Source organism: Bubalus kerabau, chromosome 23 (assembly GCF_029407905.1).
Source record: "Bubalus kerabau isolate K-KA32 ecotype Philippines breed swamp buffalo chromosome 23, PCC_UOA_SB_1v2, whole genome shotgun sequence".
NCBI lineage: Eukaryota > Metazoa > Chordata > Mammalia > Artiodactyla > Bovidae > Bubalus > Bubalus kerabau.
In genome coordinates, this window is record NC_073646.1 from 19,772,916 (window position 1) to 19,795,845 (window position 22,930).

The 22,930-nt window shown below is 40.8% G+C and overlaps 1 protein-coding gene across 1 annotated transcript in view; it reads right to left on the bottom strand.

The window, feature by feature from the left end:
• Positions 1-22,930, bottom strand: part of DNAH3 (dynein axonemal heavy chain 3) — a 242,515-nt gene that overhangs the window by 53,389 nt on the left and 166,196 nt on the right. Inside the window, exons 42-50 of the mRNA XM_055562073.1 lie at positions 21,524-21,818; positions 18,151-18,330; positions 14,300-14,423; positions 14,062-14,218; positions 13,686-13,829; positions 11,752-12,418; positions 10,152-10,317; positions 8,066-8,282; positions 3,390-3,572 (exon numbers count right to left, since the gene is read on the bottom strand). Coding sequence (XP_055418048.1) covers positions 3,390-3,572; positions 8,066-8,282; positions 10,152-10,317; positions 11,752-12,418; positions 13,686-13,829; positions 14,062-14,218; positions 14,300-14,423; positions 18,151-18,330; positions 21,524-21,818 — 2,133 coding nt within the window. The remainder of the gene's footprint in view (positions 1-3,389; positions 3,573-8,065; positions 8,283-10,151; positions 10,318-11,751; positions 12,419-13,685; positions 13,830-14,061; positions 14,219-14,299; positions 14,424-18,150; positions 18,331-21,523; positions 21,819-22,930) is intronic.

Below are 22,930 nucleotides of genomic sequence, written 5' to 3' on the forward strand. Positions count from 1 at the left end.
AAACCATAAAACAAGTCACAATTATGCTACGGTTGCAATAATAAACCTATCCATGTGTATGGACAGGAACTAGAGGAAAGCCTGGAAAAGTGGAAACGTGTTAAAGCTGAGCTCTTAAAAGTCATTTTGTATGTGTTATTACTGCTACATCATTTGCTTCCATGATAAGAAATTATAATTAAAAATGACCCCTGTAGCTTAGCAGTGCACAGAGCAGCAAGCTGTTCGAGGCTTGTGAATCACAGTGCTTACTGACAAAATGTAATCAACTCTGCAGTACTTCTGGCATTAGTTATGATTCTCATTATGGGGGAAAGAAATGACACATTAGCTTAAAAAGAATGGACCAATTTAAGCAAACCATTTTACTTGGGAGCAAAGCGTTTGAGGACTGACTTTTTTCTTGCCAATCTCCTGATCCTCCTATTGTGAATCCCATTCCATTGCAGAACTTCTGAACTTCATTAAGTACCACACTGGGTGCTCTCCCAGGTTCTCTCATTTCTAGGCATGTGAAGAGTTTAAAGAAAATCATCCATCCTTGTGTGGAAAAGGGCTGTAGCCATGAGAGGTTCAGGAGGGGTTTCTGGTCCTTACAAAAAAAGCCTTAGAGCAAGCACAGGTTTTCTTCTCCTCTTTGGAGAGTTTCTTCCACTTCCTGACTCACCTCCGGGATGTCACTCCCAGTACTTGGGGATGGGATGGCAGAGCACTAGACCTCACCCTTCACACCAAAACCATAGGTGGCAGTTTATTGCCCAGGAATGGGTGTGGTGGGCCATCTCCTTATAAAGCTGATGTCACCTCTTGCCTCCCTCCTGTTCCAGCAAGTCACTGTTTTCCCCTGACATTGTACAGCAGAACCCTATATGTGAGAATACCTGCACATGGTGAGAGACTGGTCTTCATAAAACAGGCAAGTCCACTTGGTACAGGGTCAAGAATGACACTTTTGGAGGATAGTTAACATGGGCTGTTAAGCTCTGATTGTATGCTGGACACATGCCATAAGCTTTACATGTTTTTCTCTCAGTATCTCCATTTTATAGGTTAGGAAACTGGTTAGGAATGGACAGAGCAAAGTTGAGCCCTGACATGCCTGATTCTAGTATAGAACCATGGAAGAGTTGCAAATTCACATGCTCTAGGGGCCAGCCACCGGGCTTCCCTGGTGGCTCGACAGTAAAGAATCCATCTGCAATGCAGGAGACCTGGGTTCGATCCCTGGGTTGGGAAGATCCCCTGGAGGAGGACATGCAACCCACTCCAGTATTCTTGCCTGGAGAATCCCCATGGACAGAGGAGCCTGGCGGGCTACAGTCCACGGGGTTGAAGAGAGTTGGACATGACTGGGCGACTAAGCACTCAGCACAGGGCCAGGCCAGTGATATGAGTGTGGCAGGTAAGCCGACTGGGACTTTGATGAGCTGGAACACACAAAGGATAGCAGCTATTTGATGCTGCCAACGGATGCAACCCAGGAATGCAGGTCCAGTGTTACCCAAGAGCCCAATTTTTTTCTAAGGAAAGCTGAAATTTTAGAATTTTTACTTGAAATCTTTTGACTTTTAAAAGTTGATAACTATTTCAAATGAAAAGAAATACTGTATGTGTCATAGAATATTATATTGCCCAGCTGCTAATTTTTATAACTCCTGGAATAGTGGTCATATGCAAAGGCTTTGGAATCAGAGCGATGTGGATTTTAATCCCGGTTCAATCACATTGTTACTGTGTGATCTTAGGCAAATCATTTTAGTTTTTGTATCATGATTTTCTCATTTGTAAACTAGGAATGATACCATTTGCCTTGCAGGGCTGTTAGGATGATGAAAGTTAATATAAATCAAGTAGAGGAGAGAAGAGAGAAGAAACTCTCTATTCACTCCCATTTCCCCACTGCCTAGAAAAGTGCCAGCAAAAAGTAAGTGTTAAATAAATATTTTTTAAATAAAGAAATACCAAATATACTATGGCCTACCTGGTAGCTCAGCTGGTAAAAAATCCTTTGCAATGCAGGAGACCCCAGTTTGATTCCTGGGTCGGGAAGATCTGCTGGAGAAGATATAGGCTACCCACTCCAATATTCTTGGGCTTCCCTTGTGGCTCAGCTGGTAAAGAATCTGCCTGTAATGTGGGAGATCTGGGTTTGATCCCTGGGTTGGGAAGATCCCCTGGAGAAGGGAAAGGCTACCCATTCCAGTATTCTGGCCTGGAGAATTCCATGGACTGTGCAGTGCATGGGGTCACAAAGAGTCGGACATGACTGAGAGACTTTCACTTCACTTTCAAATACACCTTAATGGTGCTGGTAAGTAGTAGCTTTTATTATCATCCTGTTATAGAACGGTAAATTACCTGCTACATTATGTGCCCAGTGCTCAATGTCTTTCATGGTTCCACTGGCAGTCCTACCAGTAGGACTATGAGTGAGCATGCCCCTCTTATCCAGGGCATGCACTGTGGAACTCTGAGACCAGAGACTGGATCCAAGTGAATCTCAGGACTCACTGGAGAAAAGGCCTATTCTTTTGATAAAAGTGCCCCATGATCTAGAAGTAAGACACAAACTAATTCTTGTTCAAGCTCTTGTTTGAAGAACGGTCAAAAGAGTTTTTCTAACCGCTATGTGGGGCACAAGAACAAGTATCTTCAGTTAAGTGCCATGAGCCTCGGAGTTGGATCCTACCAACAGGTCGGACAAAGACAGTTTACCACTGAACTCCAGGGTTGTTGGCTTCCAGACCTTGATGGCTGTCATTACTATAAGTCCAAAGTCATTGTGATACTCAAATGGAACTGTATACTTGAAAACGCTTGGAGAAATATATAACATGAACATCAATCAGATTTGCTTCTAATATCTGAATACAGGTGAAGCCCTTTCCAGGACTTTTCTTCTTTGGTACAAAAATTATCTTCAAATGGGGTCCTCTAGATTCAACATTCTGTCATTTGACAAATATTTACTCCACACCTTACACCAGCTACATTTGAGCAAAAACATGATTGAGGTGAAGGAGATAGTCAGGGGAAACAGCCCGTGCAAGGGCCCTGAGGTGGAACATGCCTTGTGTTTAGTGAATAGCTAGGAGGCCATTGTGGCCAGAAAAGAGTCAATGAGAAGAAAGAAATATGAAACAGGGTTAGATCCTGCTGGGGCTTATTCAACTTTGATTGAGATGGAGAGTATTTGTAAAACAATAATTCTTCCAGGTGTCCTTTACTAGCTATGTGATGCTGGGAAACTAACCTTTCAAGTCTCATTGTTTCCCTCTGCAAGATAGGCATGACCGTGTATATTCTGTGAGACTCTGTTAGGCTCTAGTGAGATGATAGATGAACCCTGAAAATGCCGGTTCCCTTTCTTTCCTCTCAGCAAGTTATACCTTGATTCCTTGAGCAATGGCAGCAGCAGCATTGGCTTCTTTTTCATCTGCTTGCACTAGAAGTTTCTTGGCATCAGCTTCTTGAGTCTCTGCCTCGATTTTCACCATCATCTTAGCGGTCTCCTCAGAGGTCTGAATGAGTTGGGGTTGGAGGGCAGTCAGTTCCACTTGCATGACGGCTACCTGGCAAGAAGAGAGGATGGGTGGGGTGCCAGCTCAGCTATATAAATGTCAAAAATGGAACAGTTGGCAAAAGTTGAAATGATTCTCTAACTGATAATACATGCAGAAAATACAAATGATGTTAATGGTACTGGGTACATATTTGTTGGCTGGAGTTTCTCTCTTTGATCCTGTAATATTTCATTATTTAGTTCATGCTGTGTGTTGTAATTATCAAGCTCCATGATAGGCACTAGACATATAATAGTAATCTTAAATTTTTTAAAAAGATACAACATTAAAAAAAGGTATTCTTGTATTGAGCCTACACTACACTTTAGTATTGGGGGCAGGGAAAGACAGAAGTAAGTTAGGGGGAAAAATCCCTACATTTTTTTAAGTCTGTGAAGGAATATACATGGCTGAGATAGCTGGGAAGGACAGAACTTTAAAGGTCATATTTTTCCCCCAACAGTCTGATGCCCTCTACAACATTCCTGTCTAGTAGTTTTCTGGCCACTGCTTGAATACTTCTACTGATGGGGAGGTCACCACCTCTGGAGGGGAGTTGGACCATTTTTGAGACAACTTAACACATTAGATTTTCCTGATAAGGGGCTGGAATTTACCCTCATGCAATTTAAAAAATTTTTTTAATTAATTTATTTATTTTATTGGAGGATAATTACTTTACAATATTGTGGTGGCTTTTGCCATACATCAACATGAATCAGCCACGGGTGCACATGTGTCCTTCCATCCTGAACCCCCTCCCACATCCCTCCCCACCCCATCCCTCAGGGTTATCCCAGAGCACCGACTCTGAGTGCCCTGCTTCATGCATCGAACTTGCACAAGTCATCTATTTTATATATGGTGATATACATGTTTCAAAGTCATCCCACCCTCGCCTTCTCCCACTTAGTCCAAAAGTCTATTCTTTATATATGTGTCTCTTTTGCTGCCTTGCATACAGGATCATCATTAGCATCTTTGTAAGTTAGAAAGAGAAACACCAATACAGTATATTAACACATATATATGGAATTTGTGAAGTGTTAATATACTACAGACCAATATCACTGATGAACATAGATGCAAAAATCCTCAACAAATTCTAGCAAACAGAATCCACTCCCATGCAGCTTTCACCCACTGGTCCTGATTCTGCCTTCTAAGGCAATTCAAATGTTTATTTTAAGAAAGTCTCATAACCTTGAACCCACTGTCCACAGAAAGCCCATGTGAGAGAGGAAGCATAGCGAGCTGGTTGATTAGGAACACAGACTGTGGAGTCACTCAGACTTAGGTTTCAGTTTTCACTTCATCACTTGCACCAGCTACTCATGAGGCTGTGTGATCATGGGCAAGTTGCCTGTCCTCTCTGGGACCTTGATCTCTTTGTGTGTGATGTGATGATAACTGTACTTTCCTCATATAGAGCACCAGACGGGTGGGAGGGCTCAAGGAAAGTTAACTGGCACCATCAATCCCCTTACTGGTCTAGACTGTCTCAAGTCATTTTGCTGCTCTTCAAATAACACAGTTTGCTCACCCTTATGTGGATAGACTCCAATTTTCAGCATCTCTCTAAAAGCTTAAGGACCTTGAGTCCTTAAGCTTAAGGACCCTGCAACTAAAGGAAGAGAGCAACAGAAGCCACTTCTGATGTTCTTTACCATCCCTGTGCTGTGTGTTGGTGGATCTGCTGTGTATTCAGTGCCAGGCCAACCCACTGAAAACCATTTGGTTGCCTTAGTTCTTTATTGGTGCTGAAAATTCATGTCTTAATATGGTTTTGTCAAGTGGCTCAAGCACAAATGAATTACTAATTCATATGCCAGGCATTTTGCTAAGGGTTACACTTGTGTTAGTTCATTTAATCTTCATAATAGTCCTATGAAGTGAACACATCACTTTTTTTTATAGAAGAGAATCTTCAAGGTTCTATAGCTGATAAGCTATAAAGCTGGAATTTGAGCCTAGGCCTTGTTCTTCACCACTGCCTTATTCTTCCCAGTTCTCCACTGAGAATATCCAGGGCTGGGGCAAGGGTGAGGTGAGTGAGGCACTTACACTGGGCACAAAATTTAAGAGGGATCCAAAAAACTCAGTCTATTTATATACACTATTGTATTTTTATATACTATTAATATTGTACTTCATATATATATTTTTTTCATATATGGTGGTGGTGGTGGTTTAATCAGTAAGTTGTGTCCAACTCTTGTGACCCCATGACTCCTCTGTACATGGGATTTCCCAGGCAAGAATTCAGGAGTGGGTTGCCATTTCCTTCTCCAGGTGATCTTCCAGACCAAGGGATGGAACCTGTGTCTCCTGCATTGGAGATGGATTTTTAACTCACTGAGCCACCATGGAAGAGAAGCAAAAGGCAAAGGAGAAAAGGAAAGATACACCTAATTGAATGCAGAGTTCCAAAGAATAAAAAGGACAGATAAGACAGCCTTCCTGAAGGATCAATGCAAAGAAATATAGGAAAAACAACAGAATGGGAAAGTCTAGCGATCTCTTCAAGAAAATTACCAAGGGAGGAGTTCATGCAAAGATGGGCACAATAAAGGACAGAAATGGTATGGACCTAACAGAAGCAGAAGATATTAAGAAGTGCTGGCAAAAATACACAGAAGAACTATACAAAAAAGATCTTCACGACCCAGATAAACACAATGGGGTGATCACTCACCTAGAGCAAGACATCCTGGAATGCGAAATCAACTGGGCCTTAGGAAGCAACACCATGAACAAAGCTAGTGGAGGTGATGGAGTTCCAGTTGAGCTATTTCAAATCCTAAAAGATGATGCTATGAATGTGCTGCACTCAACATGCCAGAAAAATTGGAAACCTCAGCAGTGGCCACAGGACTGGAAAAAGTCAGTTTTCATTCCAATCCCAAAGAAAAGCAATGCCAAAGAATACTCAAATGACCACACAATTGCACACATTTCACACACTAGTAAAGTAATGCTCAAAATTCTCCAAGCCAGGCTTCAACAGTACGTGAACTGTGAACTTCCAGATTTTCAGCTGGATTTAGAAAAGGCAGAGGAACCAGAGGTCAAATTGCCAACATCTGTTGGATCATCAAAAAAGCAAGAGAGTTTCAGAAAACATCTACTTCTGCTTTATTGACTATGCCAAAGGCTTTGACTGTGTGGACCACAACAAACTCTGGAAAATTCTTAAAGAGATGGGAATATCAGACCACCTGACCTGCCTCTTGAGATATCTGTATGCAGGTCAGGAAGCAACGGTTAGGAAGGTCAGGAAGCAACAGTTAGAACTGGACATGGAACAGCAGACTTGTTCCAAATAGGAAAAGGAGTATGTCAAGGCTGTATATTGTCACCCTGCTTATTTAACTTAAATGCAGAGTACATCATGAGAAACACTGGGCTGGATAAAGCACAAGCTGGATGAAGCACAAGCTGGAATCAAGATTGCTGGGAGAAATATCAATAACCTCAGCTATGCAGATGATCCCACCCTTATGGCAGAAAGCAAAGAAGAACTAAAGAGCCTCTTGTTGAAAGTGAAAGAGGAGAGTGAAAAAGTTGGCTTAAGGCTCAACATTCAGAAAACTAAGATCATGGCATCTGTTCCCATCACTTCTTGACAAATAGATGGGGAAACAGTGGAAACAGTGAGAGACTTTATATTTTGGGGCTCCGAAATCACTGTAGATGGTGATTGCAGCCATGAAATTAAAAGACTCTTGCTCCTTGGAAGAAAAGTTATGACCAACCTACACAGCATATTAAAAAGCAGAGACATTACTTAGCAAACAAAGGTCCGTATAGTCAAAGCTATGGTTTTTCCAGTGGTCATGTATGGATGTGAGAGTTGGACTATAAAGAAAGCTGAGTGCCAAAAAATTTATGCATTTGAACTGTGGTTGTTGAAGAAGGCTCTTGAGAGTACCTTGGACTTCAAGGAGATCCAACCAGTCCATCCTAGAGGAAATCAGTCCTGAATATTCATTGGAAGGACTGATGCTGAAGCTGGAACGCTAAAACTTTGGCCCCCTGCTGTGAATAACTGACTCATTAGAAAAGACCCTGATACTGGGAAACGATTGAAGGCAGGAGGAGAAGGGGACAGCACAGGATGAGATGGGTGTATGGCATCACCAACTCAATGGACATGAGTTTGAGTCAACTCTGGGAGTTGGTGATGGACAGGGAGGCCTGGCGTGCTATAATCCATGGGTCGCAAAGAGTTGGACATGACTGAGCAACTGAACTGAACTGAACTGAGTCACCATATACTTCTGAGCCACCAGGGAAGCCTCATATTTAATATATACTATTGTATTTTTATATATACTATTGGATTTTATTGTAATGGATTAGGTCAAGCGAGTGAGGTGAGCACAGGGTCAGACACTGTCTTTATTTTTGTGCTCTCTTGACTTCTGCATCTGAACAAGTGCTTCACCGCATCCAATTAGTTCTGGACTTCTTTGTCCCAGTACTATTTTGTCTGTGATTACCTGTGAAGCTGCAAATTCAAGTTTCTGCAGGCCTGTCAGATATCGATTCCTCATCATATCAACCTCTTGCCTCTTCTTATTCAGGAGTGTCTTGAATGTTAGGATCAATTCGAGGTAGGAGGTGGGGGTAACATAGTTGTGTCTTCGAAGGGTGTTGTAATAATCAAGTGACAGCTTTTTCACACTCTCCTGGAAATATTTGCACATGGAGATGACCCTGTCAAGGACACAGAGGTGGTCAGACAGGCCCAACTTGCTCCAGAGAGATCTAGCACAGCTTTGGTTCACAGAAGCTTTTCTCACAGAAGGATGTGAGAAAGCCACTCACAGTGGCCAGCTAGAACCCCCAATTCTTTGAAGCATGTCAACAGAGCCTCAAGAAGGATTGGGGAGGTATATATTCTTACTAGAATGAACTTCGATCAGGCAATTTCTAGCTTTAATCACTTTTGTGAATCACCAGGGTTTAAGCAGGAGTTTTTAATCTTTGGAAGTCTGATGAAGCCTCTGGACTTTTCAGAATAATATTTTAATGCATAAAATAATATATTATAGAATTACAAAAGAAGCCAATTATGTTAAAGAGTTTTCTAAATATTTTAAACACCAAATTTATGATATAGTAATGTGTGCATGTGTTTGGCTGCACCTGTGGCAATGTAGGATTTTAGTTTCCTGACCTGGATCGAACCCACACACCCTGCAGTGGTTAAGAATCCACTGGAAGCATGGATTCTTAACTACTGCAGGTAAGTCTCAATATGTGTGATTTTATTTACATGTTAAATCAGGGGTCAGCAGACTTTTCCTGGTTAGGACCAGATAGTAAATATTTTAGGCTTTGTGAGCCACATGCTCTCAAGTAGCAGCTATTCAACTCTGCCACTGTACTGTGCATGGCTGTTTTCCAATAAGGCATATTTGCAAAAATAAGGCTGTGAACTGGACTCAGCCATGGATCATAGTTTGCCAACTACAGCATTAAATAGTAAGATTGGACAACAGGTCTGAAGACTACCATCATTTTGAAGGGGATGATAAATTGGTGCATCTGTAATGACTGAACGAGTTATGAAAATAACTGCGATGCCTACTGGTAACAAAGTCACAGGTCCTACACAATCCTATGGGGGTTTATTGCCTATGTTCATCATTGAAAGAAATGCAAAGTACCAGTTAGATGTTAATGAAAACAAAGATGTACTTTTCCCCCACTCACATTCACTGACCCTCTGAGTTCTGGTCATGAGCCTATAGACCCAGGTTAAGCATTCCTGGGCCTAGAGAACAAAGTTCAAAGATCTTAAAATGGAATTTAAAACAATGAACATTCTGACCACTACCTACTTCTTCATTTTCTATTTACTCATTTAATAAGCAGTATTTGAACCTACTATTTACTAGGTATTAAGGATACAGAACTATACAAGGCAAGTGACATGACCCTTACCTTCATAGGACACTTAGAATGGTCAACAGTCTTATCCTTTCTCTTACTCTAGCCAAAATTCAGTGCTTTATTTTGTGTATCTGTGCTTTACACACAAAATATTTTTTTTTTCACAACAAAATCCCTCACAAGTACCATCCCCTAGGCAGCAATATCTCCCCTGTTGAGAACGCATGCTCTAAGATTATTGAAATCCAGGTTCTCATAGCTGAACAACAGTACATAGACAACAGTACATCTCTAGAACAATTCTAAACAGTGAAATATTCTTCTTTTTTCAGCAAAGGTGTTTTATTAAATATCTAAATGGTATTTATTTTTTATAATTTATTTCTCATTGAAAAAGACCTTGATTCTGGGAAAGACTGAAGGCAAAAGGAGAAGGGGGCGGCAGAGGATGAGATGGTTAGATAGCATCCCCAACTCAGTGGACACTCTGGGAGACAGTGAAGGACAGGGAAGTCTAGCATGCAGCAGTCCATGTGGTCACAAAGAGTCAGACACACTTCTTAGTGACTGAACAGAACAGAACATACATAAATTGATAAATCTTAAAACAGCAAAAAGAATAGAGCCAATATCTTGATTTTCATTTGAAATATTTGTTTGGGGTACTAAAATGCAGCTAGCACTTACTGTATCCGAATATTGTCATCGAGCTCTACATCTTCTAGAAATTTGTTGGCCACCAACTCCAGGGCATCTGTGGGCCAAGACTGGAACCAATCAATTGTGCAGCAATTGATCAGAGAAGGGAACATTCGCAGGCGGTTCCGGAAGGCGTCCCCAATTGGACTCATGGCTGATGAAAAGCAGATTTCATTAGTTCTCTTTCTCCCAGTCAAGGAGGCCAAAAGGGACAGACAGGTCATTCCAAGGATTCTAATGGGGATAAGGGAGCAGTCATGTTTTCTGTTGGTAGTCCAGAGTATAACTGGGAATAGTCAGGACGAGTGCCTGGAAAGCATAGGGGAATCATGGGATATTTTCATGCAACTTTGTGATGGGAAGTCAGTTTATTACAAGAGTCTTCTGTCTGGTTCTGAATATTCATATTATCCTATATTATCCATTCTAGATCTTTAGGGTCATATAGCCAGAGTGTTTTAAGCCCTTTGACCCACTTGTTCCATTTGTCCTGACTCACAGACCTCAGGGAACCACTGGTGCCCTATACATAGCTACTTATGGAGGCTGCTGTGGGGGCCCTATCAGCTTGTTTCTGACCTCATCTCCATCTAACCACAAATTTTGGATTCTATGCCCCAAATTCTGTTAATTGTTTATTTAGATTCAACGTGTACCAGGCACTTGCTAGGAGGAAGCATAATGCATAGGTGGAAGTGTGAGAAAGTCAGTGTGGCTAAAAAAAGAAGGGGAAGCATGGTTTGAGATGAGAGCGGAGAGGATGCAGGGGACAGTCTGGCAGGTGGTCTTATAAAACTATAGGTTAGGGATTTTGGTCTTTATCTGAATAGCAAGTAATTCAGGTGTTTTAATGTGTGTGTGTATGTGTATGTAAATATACAATGAACAGATTTGCAATACAAGAAAAACAAATCCTGACAGTGGAAAGTATCCTGATTCAGTGGAACATAAATGTCTGGAATGGACAGGGTGGATAAAGAGAGAACAGTTAGAAAGCTATAGAGGTGAGGTCTAGGTGAGATGATATTCATAGCAGCTTAGCTTGGAGAAGGAAATGGCAAGCCATTCCAGTGTTCTTGCCTGGAGAATCCCAGGGATGGGGGAGCCTGGTGGGCAGCTGTCTGTGGGGTCACATAGAGTCGGACACGACTGAAGTGACTTAGCAGTAGCAGCAGCAGCAGCTTAGCTAATTTGAAGGTGGCAGAGATAGAGACAAGAGGGCAAAAATTGACAGGATGTGGTAATGCAGAGAAGTATTAAACATGACCCCTAAGCTTCTGGACAGATTGGAGATGATATTCACAGAGAGAAAAACTCCAGATGTTATTTTGTAAGGCTGGCAGGGTAATGTACTAAAACGAAGGAGAGGGTTCAGAGCCGAATTCAGAGAATTGAAGAGAGTGGAACAGGTTTAAAGTAGTTTTTCAGGAGAATGGAATTTTGCACAGGAATTCCAGGCACTGACCGTTGGGCAAGCTAGGTGCCTTGGTTGGATCAATTCTGGCACCATTGTAAAAGGACTGGGCTTAGGGCAAGGAGATCCTGAAACATCCAAGGAAAAGGGCAAAATGAATTTTCTCATCCTTACCAAGGACAATGTGAAGGTTCTTTTTCACTTTCTCAATGAAGAAGTTATACATAGAAAGAGGAGTGACTTCGATCTTTTCTCCTTCTGTCCTGGCTGCCATTTGCATCTTCTCCACAATGTCGGCCTTCTCATCAGCGGGGAAGATGTTGGGCACATCACCCGTGTTCAGAAGCATGTTGATGTCCTCAACGAATGACTCGTCCTTGATCTGATTATCAGCGAAGAGGAACACAGTACTTTTGGTGGCCACCCCAACCTGGAGCATGATCTTCTTCAGGTCCTCTCGCCAATCGTTGCCTGAGTAGCTCTTTGTGATCTCAATCTGGTATAGCTCGTACGAGTTCATGAATGTGGACAGTTTGCTGGCACTTTGCCGCCCACTGCCCCCAATGCCCACCAGGAGCAAGTGGCCTTTGTCCTGCTTCAGGACCCTGCAGATCCTAGAGATATGCTCAATGGCAAACCTGAACATCACCAAGGACATGGGGGCCTTGCTGATATTGTTGAACTCTTCCAGGTAATACTCCATGACCACTGTGAGCTGTTTTAAGTCAGTGATCTCATCATATATCTTTTGGTCACTTTCTGGCTTGAAGAAATCTCCAAAGAAGAGGCTACGGATATTATCATCAACTATCTTTCCAGTGGGTGATAGGTGGATGAGGACCTGTGGAAAAGATAAGTCTCAGCCAGGCATTCACTCCAACTACCATGGTAGTGGGAGCTAGAAGGAGGGAACAGGAGATGTGTTTGTTTCCTCTGAGCACATTCTTCAAAGTCATGGTTCACAACAGTTTTGTTTTTTTAAACAAAATATGTGTATTTGATGGTTGTAAAGACTATGATAAAAGGACAATTGAGAAAAGAGTGTGAAAGCAAGGGTCAATCGGTTTGCTAAGTGATTAAAACATTGGTGGACAGATTATAAGATCCCAGGAGGAGGTGGTCAAAAGGTGAGATCATTTGTAATGTACTTGCTTCTTCACCAAATAGAGGTGCAGGCCTTACCCCTGTTCCCACTCTGTAGCTAGAGTAGAAATGTTTTAGATGCTTCTTCTTTCTGATATTAGAAACTAGCAGTGCTTCTGTACATGGCCTCTGGATGAAATATGAAATACTTGCACTTTTTCTATGGAGAAATCATAGCTTCTTAAAAGTAGAGGTAGAATTAGATGATGCAAATATATAGTGTTTAAACTTTTCTTATATCAAAATGGAAAAGAGAAAATATTTACAAATAGGAAACAAAGACAATCTTTCACTTGGGCTTTACACAAGGCATCGATCAAACAATAAAAATTCTTGGTGTTTTTATTTCTTAACTCAAAAGTTATTTGACCTTGAAAATGTATTTTACATTAATTACAAACAAAACATCTTTTCATAAATGATAAGTTTGAATGTATCCAAACTTATATGTTACCTGTAAAGTCAAGTGAAATTGGACCAAGTATTATATTACTTGGGACAGGGAAGCCTGGTGGGCTGCAGTCCATAGGGTTGCAAAGTGTCGGACATGACTTGGTGACTGAACAACAAAAACAACAGTATATCACCAAATCAAGTGACTAATTGGCTCAACACACTGTTTCTTGAGATTCAGAAAGCAGAGCTATAAGTCTCTATTTGGGCTTTTCTGATGGCTCAGTGGTCAAGAATCCACCTGCAAATTCTACAAATCTGGGTTCGATTCCTGGGTCAGGAAGATCCCCTGGAGATGGAAATGGCAACCTATTCCAGTATTCTTGCCTGGAAAATCCCATAGAGAAGCTGGTGGGTTACAGTCCATGGGGTTGCAAAAGAGTTGGACACGACTGAGTGACCGAAAAACAACAATAAAGTCTGTACTAGGAAGGGAGCCTGAAATCTGAGACTAGCATGATCACATATTTGGGACAATTTCTGAGGTCAAAAGATCACAGGGTCTTGCTTACCTTTTCCACAGACTGCTTGAAGCAATTGGAGGTGGTTTCCCTTACCATGTTAAAAAAGACCTGTCTATCTTCATGATCAATCAGACGGTCATAGAAGACCCGGTAAACCTCATGAATCCAAAGCCGGATAAACTTCTCTACATCCTGAAAATTCAGTCAATTATTTGAATGAATGGCAAATGGTGGCTGAGGCAGTAGTTTTCAAACAGTTTCTAAGTCCTGGGTTGTTGTGAGGATTAAATGAGATAATGCTTACAAAATCCTTAGCACAGATTAAATGCTTAATAAAAGTTAGCTATTACTATTATCCTTATATATTCCACATAGCCAAGGATACCACTGAATGAACTTGATAACAGAAATGACAGCGGCTGACCTGCAGGTGGGTGTGAGGGCACAGCAACACCCCTTGGATCACCCGTGAGAAATCCCGCAGGTTAAAGACATAGTGTGACTTGGAGGGAGTTGGCAGGAAATTCTCCACTGCAGCTTTATAAATTGTCATCGTTGCCTGTACCATCATCTTTCCATACCTTGGGAGGAAGGAGAAGGCAGACCAGTTAAGGAAGGGCCAGAAATGAGGACCCCAGGCCAATAATAGAGGAACCTCCTACCTTAAAAACACCACATCAAACCCTTTCCCGAAGTGCCAGTCAGCGATTGAACTGAAAATCTTGGTTAATATGTCATCCTCGAAGGCATTGATGGAAATGATATTCAGATGGCGAGTGAACCGTCCTGGAAAACATGCAAAGGTATGAATGTGCACACACACTCACACTTACCTCCTGGGCGTAGCAACCCTTAGATATAGAACGGTTTTTCCTCTGCCTTTAAGTTCTAGAGCTGTGCTATTCAACATGGCAGCCTCTAGCCATATGTAGCTATTTAAATTTATATTAATTAAAATTAAGTAATATTAAATGTATTTCCTCAGTCTCATCAACCACATATCAACTTCTCAAGGATAAACATGTGACTAGTGGATGTTGTACTGCACAGTATAGATAGAGAACATCTCCACGACTGCAGAAGTTCTGGTAATAGTGCCAGCCCAGTGCTCAAGACTGTTACTAGATAATGGCAATATGTTATTTTTGTAAAATAATCAAATAATTCAGAAATACTTTTACAGAAAGTAACCCTTGCCTCCTACACACCAAATCCATTCTTTCTCCCCTCCCAAATTAATCACTGTTAGTTTGGTATTCTTACAGCTCTACATCTGTATCTATGTATCTAATATTAGATATCCATATATTTATATCTCTAAAATTCATCCATTTAAAGTACACAATTAAATAAATATTTAGTATTTTAGTTGTGCAATCATTATCACAATCAATAGCAGAATAATCACTCCAAAAAGAAATCCTTTACCTTTACCCCTTTCTATTTCCTTGTAGCCCTTGGCAACTAATAATCGATTTTCTGTTTCTATGATTTGCCTGCATGTATTTTTAAAAAATATTTTACTGTATAAAGTAAAGCACAGATACAGAAAATCACCAAAATTATAAAGTGAATCATTATAAAGTTAACATCTTTACATCTACCATCCATGTCAAGAAATACAACTTTGCCAGCCCTTCATAGAAGCCCCTCCATATATCCCATCCCAATCACAGCCCTCTCCCTATCTCCCTCCAAAGCTTACCACTATCCTGATTTTAAAGTAATTATTATCTTGCATTTCTTTATGGTTTTTTTTATCACCCATATGTACTGATATATGTAGGTTTACCTTTTAAAAAATGCTGGAATAATATTTTACACTTTGAGAAATATGGAGAGTTGCATGAACTTGAGGAAGTCATGTATTCTTTTGATAATAAGCATACTCATAGTCCTTAATGTGTGCTAATGCTTATTACATGTTACCAAAACCCAGATCAGTCTTCTGCCAAACCATGCTCTCCACCACCATATAATAATGCCTTGAGCCTCAGTTTTCCCATATGAGCCCTAACAGCTGGCAGGTGATCTGACAATTATCAGCTAGTCTGTTGGTTCTCCAGTGAACACAATCTCTTTAAATATCAACATCAAATGAGGTTGTACCCTAGCTATGATGGAACAAGACAGAAACAAGTTTGCTCTGAAATCACGAAAACTTCCCCCCAAACTAGTATGAGTGACTATAGTTGTTTACTAAGTACAGAAAAAAAATTAAGATACCTACTCTTCAAATTGTCCCCACTCCCTGAGACTACCCAATCTAGAACAGAGTCCCTGGTTTCTTAAGCCTTTTTCACATCACCCAGCACAAGCCCATTTAACGCCCTTTCACCAGGCACTCTCATGGTTCGCCATGCTATGTAGACACCCTTGCTGCAGCAAATTAATAGACTCAATTTCACTTGACCACAGATGTGTTCCTGGCAGTTTTGGGCATTGGTCTTGAAGATCTTTTCAATATGTCATATTTGTGACATAGCATGAAAACTGTCAACTGCTATGCAAATGTTAGCAATTACTACTTCCTTGATATGTACGGGAAACAGACATTCCCTTCTGAATAGATCTCTACTGCCTCACTGGTTTTAGTGAGAATTAATTGACATAAAATATATAAACTGAAGGTTTACAACATGATGATTTAATGCATATAAGATATTGCAAAATGCTTGCATACTAAGGTTAAGTAACAATTCTATTGCTGCTGCAATAGAATAGAGAGTCACCATATTGTACATCAGATCCCCAAAACTTATTCATTTTATAACTGGAAATTTGTACCCTCTGACCAACGTCTCCCCATTTCCCCCATCCCTTAGCTCCTGGCAACCATCATACTACTGTTCCTGTGAGTTTGGCATTTTTAGATTCCACATATAAATGATATCATATAGTATTTATTTTTCTCTGACTTATTTCATTTAGTTTAATGTTCTCAAGGTCCATTCATGTTGTCACATAGAGTAGAGTTTCATTATTTTTATAGCCAAATAATATCCCAGGGTATGTGTGTGTGTGTGTGTATATATACATTTTCTTTATCCATTCATCCATAAATAGACACTTTGGATATTTCCATGACTTGGCTATTGTGAGTAATGTTGCAGTATGGGACTGGGATTCCCTTGTGGCTCAGCAGTAAAGAATCCGCCTACAATGCAGGAGACATAGGAGACGAGGGTTCGATCTCTGGATTAGGAAGATCCACTGGAGGGGGGCATGGCAACCCACTCCAGTATTCTTGCCTGGAAAATTCCATGGACTGAGGAGCCTGATGGACTACAGTCCATAGGGCTGCAAAGAGTTGGACATGACTGAAGTGACTGAGCATGCAGCACGAACATGGGACTACAGATATCTCTTCAAGAAAATTATTTCATTTCCTCCAGATATACACCCAGAAGTGGCATTAATGGATCATGTGGTAGTGCTATTTTTAATTTTTTGAGGGACATCCTGCTGTTTTTCATAGTGGCTGCATGAATTTATATTCCCACCAACAATGCACAAGAGGTTATTATCTCTTGACTTTTGTTAATAGCCATTCTATCAGGTGTGAGGTGATATCTCATTGTGGTTCTGATTTTCATTTCTCTAATAATCAGCAATGTTGTTGTTTTGCTATAGAGTTGTATGAATTCCTACACATTTTGTATTTCAACTCTTTATCAGATAGTTTGCAAATATTTTCCCCATTTAATGAGTAGGTCTTAGAGAAAAGTAATATACCAAGTTCCTTTCCCTCTAAGTAGTTAGAGAAGTGTTGAATTTATAGATGCTAAGTGCCTGAGACCCTGCTATATTCAAACCCAAGGCAAAGGTACCCTTGGACTCTGTAACAAGTGGAAGGTGATGGTTTGTGTACTCAGGTAAAATCACCCTGTTTATCTTCCTTATTTTACAAATCAGAAAGATATATGCCACAGGGGAGAGCAAGGTCACAGAATGTTAAGTCTGAAAATGGCATTAAGATTCTTAACCAAGGATGTATCACAGAATAAAAGTATGGAAACCTGTAGACCTGGATGGATGAAGTTGCATATGAAGCAAAATATACTCCTAAAGTGTCAGATGATGGGAGAAAATCTTATTTATTTGTTTGTTTATTATTATTACTTTATTTAGGCCTATCTGGCTCCAAAGAATTGTAAGAAACATAACATGTGAATCTGTCATTCGCCTTTGATTGAGAACCTCTCATCTAGCCTCGCTCCTAGAACACAAGCTGACCACACAGAACTTACCTCTTCATGAGACTCTCTGTTCCTCTATGCCTAACCAAAAACTCCTCAAATCCTCTTTTCATCTTCTCATCCTATTTCATACAACTTTCAACATGGCATATTCAAATGCCACTCCTTGAGTCTAACTCAAGTGTCTCTGGCCTAAATACCCTTTCTCTATCTTCCATCAGGACAGACTGCCTTACACTAGCCCTCCATCCACAAAGATGGTCTGGTTCTGCAGGGGGTGGCACAAAAAGTAATGAACTCTCTCCTTCACGTACCAGTAATGTCATTCCTTCCTCCCCCAGGAGGGCCCATGGCTGTCACAAGAAGCACATCAACGATGTCCAGCTTGTTGGTATCCTTCTTGTCAAACCAGTAACCATGGTCAATCCATTGCCGTAGGAGCTCAATGGGGGGCTGTGCTCCATATACCTCTTTGGCTGGCATGTTGAGGTCATCTGGGGAAAGAAATGATGGCCACAGATTGTAAGTCTATGGGATCCTTTGCTCTTTTAGGAGGTAGCAGAAGACTATCCTTCCATGGGAGAGTCCATACTCAATTGTTATACCCTCACTCTAGGTAGGGCTCAGCCAGTGGACATTTTCACCATAATGGAAGAGATTTTTCAGGGTTCTGGCTTTCCTGGTTTATTGAGATCTCTGTGCATTTATTGAGATCTCTGTGCATGAGATCCTCTGTGGAAGGATGCATAGATTGGCATTAACAAACAGATATTAAAATTTTTCCCATTCCTTCACCCAAAATATATAGATTGTCTACTATGTGCTAGACACTTTGTTAATTTCTAGGGATATGATGGTGAGAAAGAAAGTCATGCTTCTAGTTGACAGAGTATTTAATTTACCACCAGGTAATAGTGGGAACTTCAACAGCAGAAAAGCTTCAAGCTAGGGTTTTTGAAGAGCAAAATCAAAAAGGCAAGGATAAATTGTGATCTCCTCCAGGGTAGGGATTGATTTTCTCCAATAGTACATTGTTCAGTACTGGCGCATAGAAGGCACTCAATCATTTCCAATGAACATTGACTAAATGCCCAGTTTTGTGTCATGTAACATTTTAGGAATTTTATACATATTACCTCATCTACTCAAGATGATGACTTTATAAGAGGAAGATAGTATTACCTTTATGTTAGAGGTGAGGAACTGAAGGTAATGGAATAATATACTTAGGGTTAAAAAGTGAGATTTGGACGTAGGTCTGTTTGACTGCAAAGCTTAAATTGCTTTTGGATATACCATAAAAATAGGAAGGGAGAACAGACGAGAGTAAGGGACAAAAGAGGGAGGGAGGACAAGAAAGGGAAAAGAAAATATGATCCCTCCCTTTAAGGAGCTGTTGTTAATTGGCAAGGATATAAATACATGCAACATTTATTGTCAATACCTTAATTTTAAAGACAGAACATGAGATAATTCAGAAGAGCAGGGAATTACTATTATTACTAAATGAGAATTCTATGAATTAGCAGTAAGAGAGTAGAAAACATAATGTATTTGGCACCAAGAAACTTGGTTTTGGCTTGTGGCTCCAGAATTTTCTAGATGTTTGACTCTGAACAGGGAATTTAACCTTCAGAGCCTCATTTAATTTACTAGTAAAGTAGATTTTTTTAAAAAGTCAGTTTTCATTCCAATCCCAAAGAAGGGCTGTGCCAAAGAATGTTCAAACTAACAGACAATTGTGCTCATTTCCTATGCTAGTAAAGTTACTCAAAATCCTTCAAGCTAGGCTTCAGCAGTACATGTACTGAGAACTTCCAGATTTACAGGCTGAGTTTAGAAAAGGTGGAGGAGCCAGAGATCAAATTGCCAACATTTGTCAGATCATGGAGAAAGCAAGGGAATTCCAGAAAAACTGCTGCTTCAATGACTACGAGGAAACCTTTGACTGTGTGGATCACAACAAACTGTGGAAAATTCTTAAAGAGATGGGAATACCAGACCACCTTACATGTGTCCTGAGAAACTTGTATGCAGATCAGGAAGCAACAGTTAGGACCTTATATGGAACAAATTACTGGTTCAAAATTGGTTCAAATTTTATGGTTCAAAATTGGGAAAGCAGTATGACAAGGCTGTATATTGTTACCCTGTTTATTTAACTTATATGTAGAGTACATCATGTGAAATGCCAAGCTGTATGAGTCACAAGCTGGAATCAAGATTGTCATGAGAAATACCAACAACCTCAGATATGCAAATGATACCACTCTAATGGAAGAAAATGAAGAGCAGCCAAGAGCCTCTTGATGAGGTCAAAAGAGGAAAGTGAAAAAGCTAGCTTAAAACCCAACATTCAGAATACCAAGATCATGGCACCCAGTCTCATCACTTCATGGCAAATAGAAGGGGGAAAAGTAGAAGCAGTGATGGATTTTCCTTTCTTGGGCTCCAAAATAACTGTGGATGGTGACTGCAGCCATGAAATTAAAAGATGCTTGGTCCTTGGAAGGAAAGGTGTGATAAACCTAGACAGTGTATTCAAAAGCAAAGACTTCACTTTGCTGACAAAAGTCCATATAGTCAAAGCTATGGTTTATCCAGTAGTTGTGTATGGATGTGACAGTTGGACCATAAAAAAGGTTGAGCACCAGAAAATTGTTGTTTTCAAATTGTTGTTCTGGAGAAGACTCTTGAGAGTCCCTTGGACTGCAAGGAAGTCAAACCAGTCAGTCCTAAAGGAAGTCAACCCTGAATATTCATTGGAAAGACTGATGCTGAAAGTGAAGCTCTAATACTTTGGCCATCTTATGCAAAGAGCCAACTCATTGGAAAAGACCCTGATGCTGGGAAAGATTGAAGGCAAAAGGAGAAGTGGGTGGCAGAAGATGAGATGGTTAGAAAGCATCATTGACTGAATGAACAAGAACTTGAGCAAACTCTGGGAAATAATGGAGGACAGGGAAGCCTGGCTTGCTGCAGTCCATGGGGTTGCAAAGAGTTGAACATGACTTAGTGACTGAATAACAACAACAAAGAGATCACGATGGCCAATAAACTCAAGGGGTTGTGAGGCTCAAAAGAAATAAATGAGGAAGTGCTTTCTAAACAGATAAAATTCTGGAAAAATTCAATGTGCTCATTTGGCAACTATTAGATTTCTTCATACACTGATAACATATTTATCTGGCACTTAATGGAATAGAAGCTTATCACAGTGTGTGAGTTGCTTCTGGAGACACAAGAGAGCAAACACTACAATCCCCTTCTGAACATAACTTCTGTCACCACAAAGTAACTTGGCCTGATCCATGGGCTCAACTTCATCCCAGGAGAAACTGGGATCCTCCCTCAGGCAAAAAGGCCTGGACCATGTCTCAACATGGAAAATTTGGCATATAGTACATAGTTAAAAATACTTGGAAATGAATGAAGGAAAGGACAGGAACAAAAAATGAAAGAAGCAAGAAAGGGAGGGAAGGAGAGAAGAAAGGATGGAAAGATGGAAGAAAAGAAGGAAGGAAAATAGGAGGGGAGGGAAGGAATGCGGAATTATATTAACCAGAAATATTTTATCTTCCATAGACAGTAAAATGAATATACAGCAGTCCTACAAAGGGAAATTCGGTTTTGCTGCAACTTAAAATAGAAGAATTTGGTGTGTCCAGATCCAGGCCAGTGCCTTACCCACAAATACCACTGCTTTCTTCCCTATGGGAGGCCCAAAAAGGCCTTTCCGCCGGCGATCCAGCTTGGACATGATGATATCCTGCGTCTGATTGGCTGAAGTTCTGGCAGAGAAATTGATGCAGTTGGGCAGATAAGTATTTTTGGGAAGGCGAAGTAGGAAGTTGTTGGTGATGACTGATTTGCCTGTGCCCGTGGGTCCTACGAACAGCATTGGAATCTCATGGTCCAGGTAGGTTTTCAAGAAGAAGGACTGTCGGGCTGTCTCCATGGTGGGGATGATGAGTTCTGAGACCTGTGCCACAAAGACATTGGTGAGTCTTGATACTGGACCAGGAGATTGTGTCTTGGTATTCAAGAGACTTGAGAGTTTTATCCTTACTATCCATTCAGCTCTGTCTCTTATTTATCTTTATAATTTTGAGTATTTTACCTCTCTAGCAGCCTAGTTTCTTCATCTATGAAATGGGGATAAAAATGGCATGTAGTTCACTGAGCTGTTTTGAAGGTTAAATGAAATCTTGTATGTAAATATAGACAATAACTGTCTATTGTCCCTGTTTTAGAGATGAGGAAACAGATCCAGAGCTCACCAACACAGCAAGTAAACGGAAATGCAAAGATTTTAATTCCAGCTTGTCTGATCCCAAGGACTGTATTCTTAACTACTGAAATGTCACATTGTAAACACCAATTATAGTAAGGCTGGGTCTACAGCTGCTGCCCTCTGAGACCTTTTCTTTGAGCCAAGCTGTCTGCCTTGCCCTAGGAAAGATCCACCTCCCATATGCCATCTATACTGCCTGTCCAAGAAGGGTTAGGTATGACCCTTGACCCCCATTCCTTGTGCTTATTCCTCATCTGCTTTTCCTAAGGCTCATATTCTTGGTTCCTCCTATTAATCCCTTTAGCAATATGGAAATTGCAAAACTCATCCTGGTATTCAGATTCCAATTGGGCTCTAAGGGCTTGGTCTTGGATTCCTAGAATCTCTATTACTTTGAGTAGAAAATCTTGCTTTAGATTGGCTTTTCTGAGCTTGAACCCTATTGTCAACCATCTGGCTGCTTTTGGTCCCTCCAATGATGGGTAGAGGAAGGGGTCTGCTGTTGTTCAGTCACTAAGTTGTGTCCAGTTCTTTTGTGACCCCATGGACTTTAGCCTGCTAGGCTCCTCTGCCCATGGGATTTCCTAGGCAGGAGTACTGAAGTGGGTTACCATTTCTTTCTTCAGGGTATCTTCCCAACTCAGGGACTGAACCTGTGTCTCCTGCATTGGCACGCAAATTCTTTGCCACTGAGCCAAGAGTGTAGCCACAGAGGAAGGGGTAGTTAGATCTAAACCATATGCTGAAGTCTACTTATATGTCTAGACTGGAAAAGGCTAGTGAACATGGAGCCACTATGC